This window comes from Chaetodon auriga, chromosome 16 (genome assembly GCF_051107435.1).
Source record: "Chaetodon auriga isolate fChaAug3 chromosome 16, fChaAug3.hap1, whole genome shotgun sequence".
Taxonomy (NCBI): Eukaryota; Metazoa; Chordata; class Actinopteri; order Chaetodontiformes; family Chaetodontidae; genus Chaetodon; species Chaetodon auriga.
In genome coordinates, this window is record NC_135089.1 from 19,701,391 (window position 1) to 19,715,574 (window position 14,184).

The 14,184-nt window shown below is 42.0% G+C and overlaps 1 protein-coding gene and 1 long non-coding RNA gene across 4 annotated transcripts in view; one reads left to right on the forward strand and one right to left on the reverse strand.

The window, feature by feature from the left end:
* The window catches only part of tanc2a (tetratricopeptide repeat, ankyrin repeat and coiled-coil containing 2a), a 44,933-nt gene that overhangs the window by 10,108 nt on the left and 20,641 nt on the right, over nt 1–14,184 (forward strand). For 2 of the 3 annotated variants that reach the window (XM_076752243.1, XM_076752244.1), the window contains 5 exons: nt 3,324–3,486; nt 3,723–3,827; nt 12,633–12,772; nt 13,461–13,629; nt 13,722–14,042. In XM_076752243.1, the coding sequence (XP_076608358.1) occupies nt 3,429–3,486; nt 3,723–3,827; nt 12,633–12,772; nt 13,461–13,629; nt 13,722–14,042 (793 nt within the window). In that variant the 5' untranslated portion in view covers nt 3,324–3,428. The remainder of the gene's footprint in view (nt 1–3,323; nt 3,487–3,722; nt 3,828–12,632; nt 12,773–13,460; nt 13,630–13,721; nt 14,043–14,184) is intronic. The other variant, XM_076752245.1, reaches the window with a different exon arrangement.
* On the reverse strand, nt 5,187–7,757 carry LOC143333874 (uncharacterized). The gene is made up of 3 exons (XR_013078313.1): nt 6,556–7,757; nt 5,433–5,503; nt 5,187–5,323 (listed from the first exon to the last, which is right to left on the reverse strand). It is a non-coding gene; the product is annotated as an uncharacterized LOC143333874 (long non-coding RNA).

Sequence of the window (14,184 nt, forward strand, 5' to 3'; positions counted from 1 at the left end):
GAAGAAACGTCTCTTGATGAAATACTGAGCAAGAAACATTTGAACTGGGATTTACAGCAATATTTGCATGTTACTTGTCTGTCATACATTTGGACTCACACACACACCAACAAAAAACAAACAGATTTTTTTTACACTCAAGTAAAACACATGCACACATACACATGTCCTCTTGTAATCTAGATTAGATCTTCATTATGATCTTCTTAAAGACAGATGGATGCCATCATCTTGAACTTAGTCCATGACTCTGGTAAAGAAGAGACTTATCCAAATTAAATGTAGGCATTCCACTTTATAATCAAGACTTAATTTGAGAATATCAGAACAAATTCTTGCTAACACATGAGTTCTAACTTTTAACACAACAGATTACTTCTGTCGTTAACACAGCAAATGTAACTGCTTGTGAACACACCACATGCTGCTGTAAGTGACAGCTGCAGAGGGGTGCTGTACCTTTGACTGGGGTTTGGAGAAGATGTTCCTTACTAAGGTAACTGAAGCTTCGAGGGAATGGACACAGGTCCAACTTCAGATCTCACATCTGGGGACACCAGGCCTATGAGCCAGTGGGAAGAGGGTAGCATGCCCACAACTGAGGCGTGTAAATGAAGATAATAAATAAAAATAGACACAAGTGGGACAACGAAGAACTGGAGTCACTGTATAAAATAGTTGCACCACAATCTCAAGACACATAGTGAAGCTGTATGACACCACATGGGGACATAGACAATCATAGACTATCATATATATAGTGAAAAAATTAGGAGGTTAATCAGTCACAGTTTCCAGAATTTCCTTTTGACACTGCAAGAAACATTATTTATCAAGCCTTTGGGATTGGCCTCTCGCTGCCGCCGAACAAATAACATCACACCAGCACCCTGTGTGGAAAACTCTGTCTGTAGATGTCATGGATGCAAAAGAAAAAGACTAAAATACCTGCATGGTACTCCTCTGTGTCTGCAGTTATATGGATGAGGCGCCGTTGACTGTAAACTAAACAAAGACTACATAGTGGTATCGGAGACAATAAAATGCCCAATTGACAGACAGTTTTATTATTTAGAATTTCTATTCAGATTAAAAATGGAAAAATGTCTCTGTGTATGTGTGAGCGTGTGTGTTGACATGTCCCTGTGTGAGATAGAAACCAATGACTATTTTAACCTGCCATCTGTTCACTGCTCTCATCATACACACACACAAAACAGAAAAACAGGCTTTCTCTCAACTCTTGCTGCATGTGTGTATGACCGTACATGTTTGTCTTGGATATGCTGCACTGCCTAAATGAAACGGTTGTATGACAAAATCAAGAGATTTGAACCAGATTTTGTTGGGGATTAAGTCAAAATGACAAGCCTCTGTACCTCTACGGAGTGTCAAGTTGAAGACAGGTTGGCGGAGTGTGTTCAGACTTGTCCTGTAGGAGTCACACGGGCTCTGTGCTTCTCTAATGAAGTCACCTTTAAGTTCGATGTTGTTACAGTGACCCACATATGAAGCCCTGTAGTCTTTAAAGAGCGCACACACAGAGAGCAGCAGGTGAACAGGGTTATATTCTAATGTGCATGTTCATCAATGGATTGCTTAGCAACAGCAGATGGTTGCCTGGCAACAACAGCCAGCCAGCAAGTTGGGTGTGTTCAAAAGTGACACTGTACTCGGGGGGTGGGTGAGGGGGGTGGAGTGAATGTGCGTGTGAGCAATAATTCTACTGCCAGTCGGACACTGAGATATTCTGCAGAGTCAGCTACTTAACTGCAGGACAATCATAAAGTATGTATTTAAAACAAGCGTGGTCATATGCTCGCAAACCAGTGTAGATTCAGTGCAGATGATTCTTCCATCAAAGTGGGTTGAATTTAAAAACAGAATAATTACTAAGGGCTTGGTCACATCAGGAAGTTGCACAGTGAAATTCTTCTGTGTGTCTTTGCCAAATGTGTCGTCGTAAATGCTCGGTGACGTAGTGACTGCTCGCAGGGTTCGTTGGTGACCTGACATGCCAGCCAACCAGCAACATGCTAACTCTAGTCAGTCAATACCTGTCTGAGTTTCTTTCTGTTTTCTCTGTACTGGAACTTTAATTCCCCCTGACATTTTATTGGATGGACTGTACATCATTTCATTCAGTAATGAGTTTATTAAAGAGGGGCAAAAAATATATATATATATTACGTTTAAAGCTACCAGCAGTAGCCAGTTAGCTTAGCTTAGAATAATGACTGGAAACAGAGGAGGGGGGCAGATAGCCTGGCTTGAAGGTTTGCTTACCAGAACACATAAAGTCGCTGATTAACTTGTGTCTCATTTGTTTAACCTGTTGAAACTCAAGTTTTCAAATGAAAAAAAATCTGGTGGTGAGGAGAAGAAGCTTACCAGGCCTTTGCCACCTGTTCCTTATCGCTGCTTGAGGCTCCAGGCTACATTAGCCGCTACTAGCATAAACACGCTTGAATCCCTGACCGAACTGTCGGCAGTGAAGTTGCATTGCGTGTGATGTACGCACCAGGTTTTGACAAGGGAAAAGAATGTGTGAAGTAAGATAGCTATGGTTTTCAGCATTTTTTTTAATCTGTCCTCCATCAGTATGAATGTTAAATATTAAATCGGTGGAGTACTCTTAGCATTATGTGGACATTTGATCAAACATGGATGACTCAGCAAAATCTGGGCCTTGATGTAAAGACAGCAAATTGCAGGAGTAATAGCAACAGTAGGTGACTTCATACTACCAACAAACCCTCTATCATTGTCATTAACATCAGTCCATGTCTGTCCATGTGCAAAACTAACTAACTCCACGCACTACAGAACCTAAAGGAACAGGTACCCATGTTGGTCTTTGAGATACTCCACAGCCGTGTTAGATAGTATGTTGCATGCTGAGTGCAATCAAAGACACCTGTGATAAGAGAATGACGATTTAGAGGAAACAGCTATACAGTCAGATTTGGTGGAAAAGGCTCTGCTTTTTAAGGGAGGTCGTTAAAAATCTGAGCAGCAAGAAGGCTTTCTCCAGGAGAATTAATTCTCCATTAGTAATCACATACAAGAACAGAAAATCTTAGTGAAATCAAAAATACTGAGAATATAACACAGTAAGGATGAGGTTAAGGTGATGAAAGGAGCTGCAGCAGCAAACAGCGTTGGCATGAGAGTCTCCGCAGAGTGAGAAGTGTCAGGTTATAATGGTGGTGCTGTACACCTGCATGAATATCACTGGACATTACTATTCAGCTGGAAAGGAAGTTATAAACTAAATAGTTCACTGACTCCCTGTCTCTTTCTGTCTCTGTCTCCCTTCCCAGGGGGTGTTGGTAGAAAGTGTGTGTGTGTGTGTATGTGTGTGTGTGTGTCTGTCTGTCTGTCTGTCTGCCTGTCTGTCTGTCAGTAACCTGTCGTCGTGAGCAGTCATGTTCCGAAACAGCCTGAAGATGTTGCTGGGAGGCAAAAGCCGCAAGAACAACAGCGGTCAGTACCTCTGTGTGTTACTACACGTGTCATGATATGTGTTGTGTACTCCATTGTCTTGTGTTCTGTTCATAAGGATTGCCTCTCATCCCATTGTCCATATCCAGACATGTCAGTAGCTCCATATATGTTAATTTTATGGAGGAAATGTGTCTCTATCAGGTGACAGGTTGCAGATATGCTCTTCTGGTGGTGTCCAGCGGCCTCTTTCAGTGATTCTACCTCTCTTTCAACAGGTGCCAGCATAGATTCAGAGGGGTCAGAGGTCAGGATGATGGAGGGATTCACTCGTTCACTTCCCTCCTCTCCTCTCCTAAACCTTCGTCTAGCAAAAAGAACTGGTAGGTCTATCTCTCTATCTATCTATCTATCAGAAGACACTCAGTGTGGTGCACTCACATATGGTTTAATAACAATCTGTGATAAGCCAAATACAGAAACACACGTTCACACAACACAAACAAGACAACAATATTCATCGCACAGAGGGAGAAACAGATGGCAATCTCGAGCTGAACTGCTGGCAGCTACGAGGCTAACATTAGCAAAACAAACATGGCTCCGTCACACCATATTCTGTGATTGTAGAAAAGTCTGACCGTGGACGGATCCTGATTGGCTGTAGTGTGTGTTGTCCCACATTCAGACCATCATAGGATACATTGTCAGGCTGTGGTCAGAGTAACATTAGCACTGCAGTATAGACGAGTAAAATCCTGTCTCATAGCATTAAAAACCACCTGCGTCATGGGACTATTTATTAAACTGAATCATAACTCCACAGTATGTCAACAGCTTTAAACACATTTTCTCAATCACATTCGTCCTATCAGTGATGTGATCCTACATGAAAACACTTTTATCTGCCAATGTCAGAACAGCATTATTTCATGAGAGATTTACTGTATTTTTTGTGTTTTCTGTCCTCTTTCAATGGTTTGAAGTGGGAGAGCTCGGTAGGAACTGTGATGTCACGCATCTCTGTGCTGCAGTCAGGATTTAGAAACATTTCAAATAAAATCTGATGACAGATGGTGGGTTGTTTTGTGACTGTCCATCAAATCAGATCACACCACACCCACACGAGTTCTGATGAAGCAGATCAGCTGAGTTTTAGAGTGATGGATATGTCAGATACATATGTAATCAACATTTAGGTGAGCATAACTATCAGATTGGACTCCGACTCTCAAGGCTCAAGGCTAAATAAAACTTGATCAGGATATGCCTTGTAAATAGACTACAAGGACACTTTAAAACATATAGGAGAGTATAACATTCTCCTTTTACTTCAATTAGGCAAGACCAATTGAAAGAAGTTTTTATGAAATATAGAGGTACAAGAAGTCAAGTTTAAGAGATATGAAGTCTTTGGCGATTGGGCCCCATTATTTGGGCTCATAAAGTGATAAGACATACTCCACCTCATGGAGTCTAGTCACTGGTTGAAAAGAAACAGAGAATCAAGGAGAAACCATAACCAGCATTGCAGAGTTTCTTTTTCTCCTTCTCTTTCCCTCTGTCTCCCATTCTGTTGCATACACACAACTGGGACCTGTTAAACTGTGTCTGGCAGCGGGTGGGGAGGGGACGGTGTGTGTGTGTGGGGGGGTGACCTTTGACCCAACATTTGATCGTCCCTCTGTGCCTCAGTGAGAGAGAAAACACAGAAACGTAACCCAACCCCCTGCCAACTTCCCTCTCCTCTCCTCTCCTCTTCTCCCCTGCTGCTCCTCCTCTTCCTCCTCCTCGGGGTTGATTTGACAGACTTCTCCTAAACATTACCATGTGGACTCTCTCTCCGACTCTCTTTCTGTGTCTCTCTACCGCTCGCTCTCTGTCAAAACAGAAACATAATGAGCCAAAGCAACTTTTTCAAGTCAGCACACCATTACACCATTCCCACATACACACACAAGCTCTGGTTTCAGTTTGTTTCCCTTCACCTCTGCTCTTTGTTCTTCTCCCTTTCCGTCTCCTTCTTGTCTTCCTCCTCCTCACTCCTGTCATCTCTGCTCTATAAAGGCAAAACCCAGTCACCATACATTTGGTCAAAATCTAGTGAAGACCTGAATATGACTTTTTGACACCAGTTTTACTCCATGAAAAACTATTACATGAAAGAAATGCATAATTTCTTCTTCTTCTTTTTAATAAATCTGCAGTAACTACTAAACACAGCTACAAACCAAACCGCAGTAACTGCACTTGGACTGTGTAGTCAGTGCATTCCTTATATTGCTACATGCCTCGGTAGCTGGACTGTGGTTTGGTAATCTGGAATGTTCAAGCCGTCGTTTACTAAAACTAAATTTCCTTGTTCTGCTGCTATCTGTAATCTCTGTTATAATTAAATGACCTCTTCCTAATTCAGTTTTGTGGTCCACATAACTAAATGAGGCAATAGCTAAATCCAGTGACAATAAAGAAAAGCACCATGATAAAGGCTAACTAGCTTAGCATGTTTCAGTAGTTGCCAGCTTTTGACTCTAGTGGAATTAATGTGATTTGGTGGAATTAAGCTTGTAAACCTATAATAACTTTTTTATTGTTTGTTCTGTTTCATTTTTTGTCCACTTGAGCAACGGAAACAAGTCGCAAACACAACACTGGCATATCATCAGCTTTTAAGTTGAACATGTTAGCTAACGGTTGGTCGGAGTCGTGTTTTTGAATGTCCACTATTCACTCTCTTTTAGCTCTTTTTTGGTCTCTACCACCTCCTGAGGGAAATCTTTGCTCTGAAGCTGCTAAATGTTCTGTTATATTCACCGACTGGCTACTTACTGTGCCTGTCTGCTGTTTGGTGCTGAGCAGGTAGTGTTGAGTGGGTTTATCAACTAGTTTAAATGGCCAAGAAAGCTGACTTCGCTACTTCTTTGTAGAGCAAATTTGTTGCTACTTTTCTCTCTTTTGTATGGACTGCAGAATATCTTTCTCCCTTTCCTCTTGCTATATAAAATGGTTTGATCAAAAATCATTTTTAGAGACATAAGCTGAACATCTAAACATTCTTTAACTGATGCTGAATTCAGTCTGACTCTATTCAGTACTTTCTACGTTTCTCACATTTTCTAGACTAAAGTGGATTCCAATCTTCCATCTTCACTGTGATTTGTGGTCAGACGCTCTTCTGTTCTTGGAAAAGGAGTTTCACTTTAATTGCAGGATTTCTTTGCTCTGCCGACCTTCATCCAAGTCTTCCCTCAGTCTTTGTCTCTCTGTGTTTTTCTTCTATAAGAAGACCGAAGACCGAACTGTCTCTCTAAACTTTTGTCGCGCTTCTCGACATGTAACAGATTACTCTCTCCGTTCAGCTCCTCCTGCAGTCCTTCCCTTTCTCTCCTATGTGTGTGTGCTTTTTGGTTGGAGGAGGGGAGGTTTTGATTTGCGGTGCAGTCAGACGAGGGAGGTCGTCTTTCAGACCAGATATGGAGGCTCTGCTGTGGAAAGAAAAACTCTTCTAACACATGGAAACTTTACTTATGTGCTTCTGACCAAAGAGGATATCATCTGGGAGGAGATGTACTCTTTCCACCGTGTGCTTCAGTTGTTGTTTTGTCTCTTTGCTTGGATTTGAGGAGGCTCTACCTGTGAATGGAAAGGATAGCATTTTGGGGCTAAAAAGGACAATAACCTGTGGATTGCACCATCCAGATCTGCCGTGAGTTGCGGTCAAGTTCAAAAGCGTGTGCCTTGTGGTTTCTCCTCTGAAAGTAACCTACCTTTACTGAACATATGAGGAGTTTGGCTGTTACTGCAGTATTCACATGTTTGACTGTCCTGCTTATTAACTGCAGTCATTCTGCTTCAGAGGTTGGACTACCTGTGGTGTTTTTTTCTTTTCGTGTAGAATTTCTTCCCCCTCTTATCTCTTCATTCCTACCTCCTTCATCTTTCTCTCCCTCTCTCCTTTGTGCACTCTGGAGAAGGAGGAGCTCAGGACCAAATGGAAGAGGACTGGGTAGTGATGTCACCATGAACATTTAAAGTTTCAGCAAGAAAGCTTGATGGAGAGGACAAACAGCTCTTCAGCAGTTCAACAAACCACACAAAGTGCTGAGTTTAAGAACTCTGCTCTCATTCATCACAGTAACTGTTGTTTTCTGGGGCAGTAGCAGCCCTTTGATTTGGTGACTCCGCCTTCTTCATGGAACTGCTCTGAACCAATCAGAACCCCACTGCCAGCTAGCTATGGACTGCACGGCGGCAATTTTGAAAGCGTGTGCCCGCTCCAGATCCAAGTGGTGCCGCCATGAGCGGTCCTCCACCCGGCGCCCATGGAGATCGGCGGATGGGTGCAGCTGCGGCAGGGATGTCACAGCGGCAGGGGTCGTCAGCCACGCCTCCTCCTTCCTACAGCGCTTGTTGTTTTACATCTGCTGTTGTCTGTCCCACGAGGACAGCTCTGAGCTGTGTAGGGAATGGGTGGATCGTCCTGTAGGAGGAAGAAGAAGAAATGAGGATGAAGGTGAGAGTGAAGGACTCTCTCTGTCACAGTGGTCTTGTTTCAGCAGCCAGACAGGTTTTACCAGGGTCAAAACTTTTTACATTGGTGTCTGTTTGGGGTTTTCTTTCATAGTTACTAATGACGATGAATCTTAGTTTACGTTGTATATTTCAATGAATTGTGTCTTGTGAGCATGGACCAAAAGAATCCAGAGAAAGAAAGTCCTCTGTTCGCTTCTGTTACACTAGCCATCATTGCTTAATCTAATTTCTCCTTGAGCATGGATGGACAAATGCATTTCTTCCATTAAAATTCGGGTAAATGTGTTTAGCGGAGGTGTAATCAGTACAGACCTACAAGGGCTGGGTGATATATGAAGAATTGATTTCATAATTTGAACTTGAATTTGTTTGCACGATGTCGAGTGTCTACATTGTTAAAATTGAATCTTTACATTGTGTACAACGTACTATTGTCAGTCAAAAAGAAATGTAGATGATAGCTGCCTACACAAGTTATCTTGAGTCAAGACTGCCCCTCAAACTGGGATGTGAATGGCTTAACCATATGCTCCTCTGCTGCTGTTGACTCTAATTTCATAGTGAGTCCAACAGTCACATCTATGAAAGGAATCGACTGGAAACAGACTGCAGACTGATCTCTTGTTCTCTGTTCTAGTCTGTTGGAATAGGTATCATCTCTGATTGTGAAAGGTGAAGTCATTGGAGTCAGTTCAACAGTGAGGGTTCTACTTTGTTCTATATGTCCATACGTTCAGTTTCTGTTTGTCAAAGCTCCAACTGATGTTAGCAGAGATGTTCTTCATTTCAGGAGAGCTGAAATGCTGAAAAGGAGAGGTGGGCTGCCAAGGGAACACTAAAGGAAAACCAGAAATGGCTACTCACTGGACTAGGTCATGGACTACTGTTGCTGGCAAGCTAACAGCTAACATGCTTGCACTGGTCACTCACACGTTTCTTTGTTTTCTCTGTACTGGGCTGCTTAGTCTGCCTGGCGTTTTGTTCTCAGGGTGGTACACCATTCCATTCAAGAAAGGGTTACTGAAGGGGGAAAAAGCTCACTATGAGGGACTATGAAACCTACCTTTTCATAGTCCCTCATAGCCATAGAGTAATTCTCATTGCATGATGTTGTTTGAGGGAAACAGAGGCAGACCCAATATTTCCTGAGCCACGGATGGAAAAAATGGTCTGTCTTGCCTGGTTGATGTTGGTGACTTTGACCACAATAACCAATATTTTTTTCTGTATGTATTGATCCATCAGCTTACTGACATAACAGACAACCCACACTAAAGGCGGAGTGATGACCTCTGTGCAAGAACATGAGGTGTAGGCTCAGCAAGCAAAAGAGGGCATTGTCCCTGTCTGGAATTACACATAAATGTTCAATAGCAGTGAGGAAGCGCTTCTTCCCAGGGAAAACCAGATATGATGTTTGATTTTTTTTTGCCTTTAATCTTAAATGAATTTAAAGGGAGACATTGATAGAAATGTGTCTTTTTAATATCAAACCAAACACAATAAACTAAAGTTAGAACTGTCAGCCTGTAGACTAAAATAATGTAATGTTGATTGATAATGAGAGTCACACTTCATGTTGATGACCTCTTCCTATGTTCGTCATCGTGCCTTTAAGCATGCATTCACTGTGTCACTGACAGGTCCATCAACCAAAACACAGTGACATCCTGTTGGTTTCTGAGTTTAGCTGAATGATGATCATAATGAAGATGCGTCAGAAACCGTTTGAAGACCACCTGAGCATTTAGCTTTTAGCTTGGTATGAAGCTTGGTAACTTAGTAATTACATGGTTAGCGAGCTAAGCAGTATCATACCATGTCATATCATCAGACCATATCATAGCCATGCACAAGCACTACCTGGCCTTCAGCACATGAGTCAAGCCAGACACAAACAGCAAGTACCTGGCACAGACCTGCCGCTTCAGGTTCTTTAGTTTTGACTGGTTTTAGAGTCGCTAAAACTAGTCACTACCACATCTGCTCTATGTTTATTTTTCAAAACAACATGCTTTTTTCCATGGGGTTCGTTGTCATGTGGGCGTTCAGTGTTCATGTGCAGTGCTCATTTCCTCTCAATTATCGTTAGAGCTGAAAACAACCTGAGAGAAATAGGATCAAGGTGGGTATGCTTGAAACAAACAGGTTTATGCAACGTGTTGGCCAACCAAGTCTGAAAAACACATTGTTTAGAGCTGTTCAGAGTAGCCGACCTCAATAGCAGAGTGCTGTCATAGAGAAGAACATGATTATCAGTCAAATACAGGGATCATGGCCCTCCGTCTTTCCTTGCAGGCATTCATAATGTTGCACTCCGTTGTGCACATAAAAAGTGAAGTAGTTGTGTCAGAAAGGCCTTATACAGCAGCTAAGCTCGAGGGAAAGAAGATGAGAGGATGGAGATGAGAGAGGATGGAAAGAAGGAAGGAGGGACTGACAGAAGGAATCAGAACCTACTGTAGTTAACGAGACAGAAGTGAAAACGTCTGGGCTCTCTATATCTGATCTTTCCATTTTCTTTTTCTTTTTCTAAAAACGACTCACACACCCTGTCATTGACTGACCACACACACACACACACACACACACACACACATGCATATATGTGCGTGCATACACACAGTCTTACCAGTGTACTTTGTGTTTGGTTGGTTTTATGTTTGTGTGCGTGTGTGCGTGTACGCATGCGCGTGTGTGTGTGTGTGTGTGTCTGCGATGCTTCTCTGGTATTTAGTCCAACAGTCAGCAATTTATAGCTGTAATTATAGACTGTCAGAGAAAGAGACAGAGAGTATGAGCTTTCATGCTGTGGTTTACAGTTTTCTGTGTGTGTGTGTGTGTGTGTGTGTGTATGTGTGTGTGTGTGTGTGTGTGCGCCTGTGTGTGCCTGCGTGCATGTTTGTGCATGTGCATGTGTGTGCGCGCACGTGTGCATGTCTACTCTTGGCATATTTAGGTCATGATAGCGGATATATTAATATGGAGATCAATTACTGTTCCACACAGTCTTCCCAGTGGACTCTGCTTTTGAAATCATGCATTTGTGTGTGTGTGTGTGTGTGTGTGTGTGTGTGTGTGTGTGTGTGTGTATGTGTTTTAAGTTACAATTTGTTCTATTTTCAGAATCTCTTCTGATTGGACAGATTTATACCCATTGTTCATCTTGATTACACAGATACAATCACATAGTGTGAGGGGGTGGGGTTCCAGGGCAACAGAACAGATGAGCATTGCCTATGTCTCACTGACAGATGGAGGACCAAAGCTGGTCATAGAGTACAGTAAATGTGGACTTTTTACTTTGTGGGTTGTTCCGGTGGTCAGTGTGTTTCTGCTAGTGTGTTTCCACCAGTGCAAATTCAATTTATGTGGCTCTATTTGTATTTATTACACTGTTACTTGACAGAAAGGCTTTCCTGGATGGGACTCCTTAACTCCTAAAAACTTGGTAGTTCACACTATGATTGTCTTGCATTGGGTCATAGCAAAACGCTAACTTAAAACGTTGTTTATTTAGCTAATCTTTGCCTTAACCCCAAGATTAAACCTACAGGATATCTTACACCTACCAATTGTCACTTAAAACAGAGGGGATTTTTTATTTTTGTGTGATCATCGGAACTGCGTGAAAAATGAAAGAAATAAGGATGGGAATTCAATTATATACAGTAACAAATAACTTATTTATTTCATAAAGTATATAAAGTGGTACCTAATTCAACAACACGCAAAACTGATTTTTTTATGGAATTCTGGGGCTGATTTGCACCACTTGAAATTACTCAATAAGGATAATGAGAAAGCATTAAAAATACCAGGAATGAACGCAGAGGCATGATCCGATTGTTTATTATCCAGATAATGTATCTGGATCCAGATCCTATTTTAATACCAGGTGTTAATGGGATGTAAGAGTCTGTAGCAACACTGGTGGTTCTGTGAGGCTGTATTGCCATATCTTGAGCAAAAATTGACAATGTTTAATATGTTCATCTTCTTACTTTAGCATGTAGCATGCTAGCATTTGCTCATTAGTACAGCTGAGGCTGATGGAAATGTCAGTTTTGCAGGAATTTAGTCATAAACCAAATTTTTTGGACTATCTAAAAGTTCCACTTGATGATGGCACAAGATTAATGGGATCAGATAACACTAGCGGCTAAGCATCATAGCAGAACAGCAGGCAGACAAATTGAACCACTAGGTGGTGAACATAGTGGAACATTTAGCAGCTAAAGAGTGAGATATTTTTCTTAGGAGTTGATGGAGACTAAAACAGGCAGAAGAGGAGGGTGAATATTGGACTTACATTTGCCAAGTGGACAAAAACACAACTCAGAGTGAATGATGATGTTGCTCTGTGACTGCGAGATGTGGATATAAGCAACAATTTCATCTTCTCAATCTAGAAAGTGATAATATATCAGTGTTGTGTTCACAAGTAATTGCCCTAAGTGCTCAGAAAATCTGTTATTACACAGAGCCAGCTTTGAGTGCAAAATTCCTGGTTGATATGTGCTCCATTTTAAATTTGCTCTCCTAATCTCCTCTAGCTGTTGTGGTAGACTTGGAGTGCTTGAGAAGTTTTCTACAGTTCAGTCTGTTACCTGTAACCTAATGAAAAACCTTTTTTCTTCACTCTTTCTCTCCAGGTGAGGAAGAGGAGTTAGGACCACCACCCTCAGTAGACGAGGCGGCTGACGCTCTGATGACCAGGCTGAGCTTCCTGCTCGGGGAAAAGATTATCGGTGGAGAGCCGGGGTCCCCTTACCACGCCGAGGATGATGAACAGGTAAGCAGCTCACATATAGACACAACTCTGGGCCACCCTACACATGTAGTTGCTCAAAGTTCATATAGAAAACAATTCACAATTGTAATGCATTTTCCTGAAACTAGGCACTAGGTTTCCTGAAACCTACCTCTCTGAAGCATTACAAGCATTACTTGTAAGATGCATTTTTATCAGCCTACAGTATATCACAATTTAGTATGGTTATCTTAAAAATCACCTTTTCCAGCTCACTTTTAAACTTTATATTTACCTCTATTTATTGGAATGTATTTATTTAACGTCATTTTGATTCATTTTTGAAGTATATCCTTTATTTCCTCTCTCATTTGAAAATCTATTCTATCTTACTTTTATTTGGTCTTTTTCATCTTATCATGATTGTCTTCCTTTCTATAGGGCGAAGTTAATGTGAATGAATGAATGTATTCTATGTACATGTGTTTTGTATTACATAACCTGGATATTAAGTGAAAAGTCCCTATTCTTAAATTTCATTTACATTTTGGTTTATCTGTGTCTCTTTCAAATTTAGATTTCAGCATGCTTTATCTTTATAAATGCATAAAAGCCATTGTTCAAAAATCACATTTGCAACACTGTAAAAAACAAAATTAGAAACCACACACACACATATACATATATATACAAGAAAATGAGGATACAATCTCTTTTTTTTTCCTCACAGAGGATCTCTCGTTCCTCCAGTCTGGCCAGTAGCAGCACCTCCCCCTGCTCCACACTGCAGCCTCCTGCTGGAAGCGAGGGCAACAACAACAACAAGCACGCCTCCTCTAACCATGCCTCCGTCACCTCCCCCACCTCAACGCTGGAGAGCAGAGACAGCGGCATCATAGGTGACATACTGTAGATGCAGCTTCTTCAGAAGAAAATCCATACGCTACTAAATTATTAACTTTATCGTTCCCTCTCTCTCTCTCTCTTTCAGCCACGTTGACCAGCTATTCTGCTGAGTCGGCAGCGGAGCGGGATGACAGCGCCAAGTACCCCGGTGATGGTTACCATGGCAGCAGCCTCAACCTCTGGCAGCAGGTGGGCCGGCCGGTGGTGGCCTCCACCTCCTCTTCCTGTATGATGGCTGCGGGAAGAATAAATGACGGCTTCCTGTACAGAGTGGAGGACAACATGGCCGCCTCCACTTACAGCCTCAACAAACTCCACCCAGACCGAGGCCATGGTCCCGCCCACTCATCAGGCTCCACCCACTCAATCCCGCTCTACCTCATGCCCCGCCCGAATTCAGTTGCTGGTAAGATGGTAAATGGATGACGTGAGTGGGTGTGAATGAAGTGGTTTCCAGTCCTGCAGTGCTCTCCCACACACTCTTTCCTGTTAGGAAGGAAATACATCACTCTTTCTCAACTATAGTGAGTTCAGTAGTTCCAGTGAAC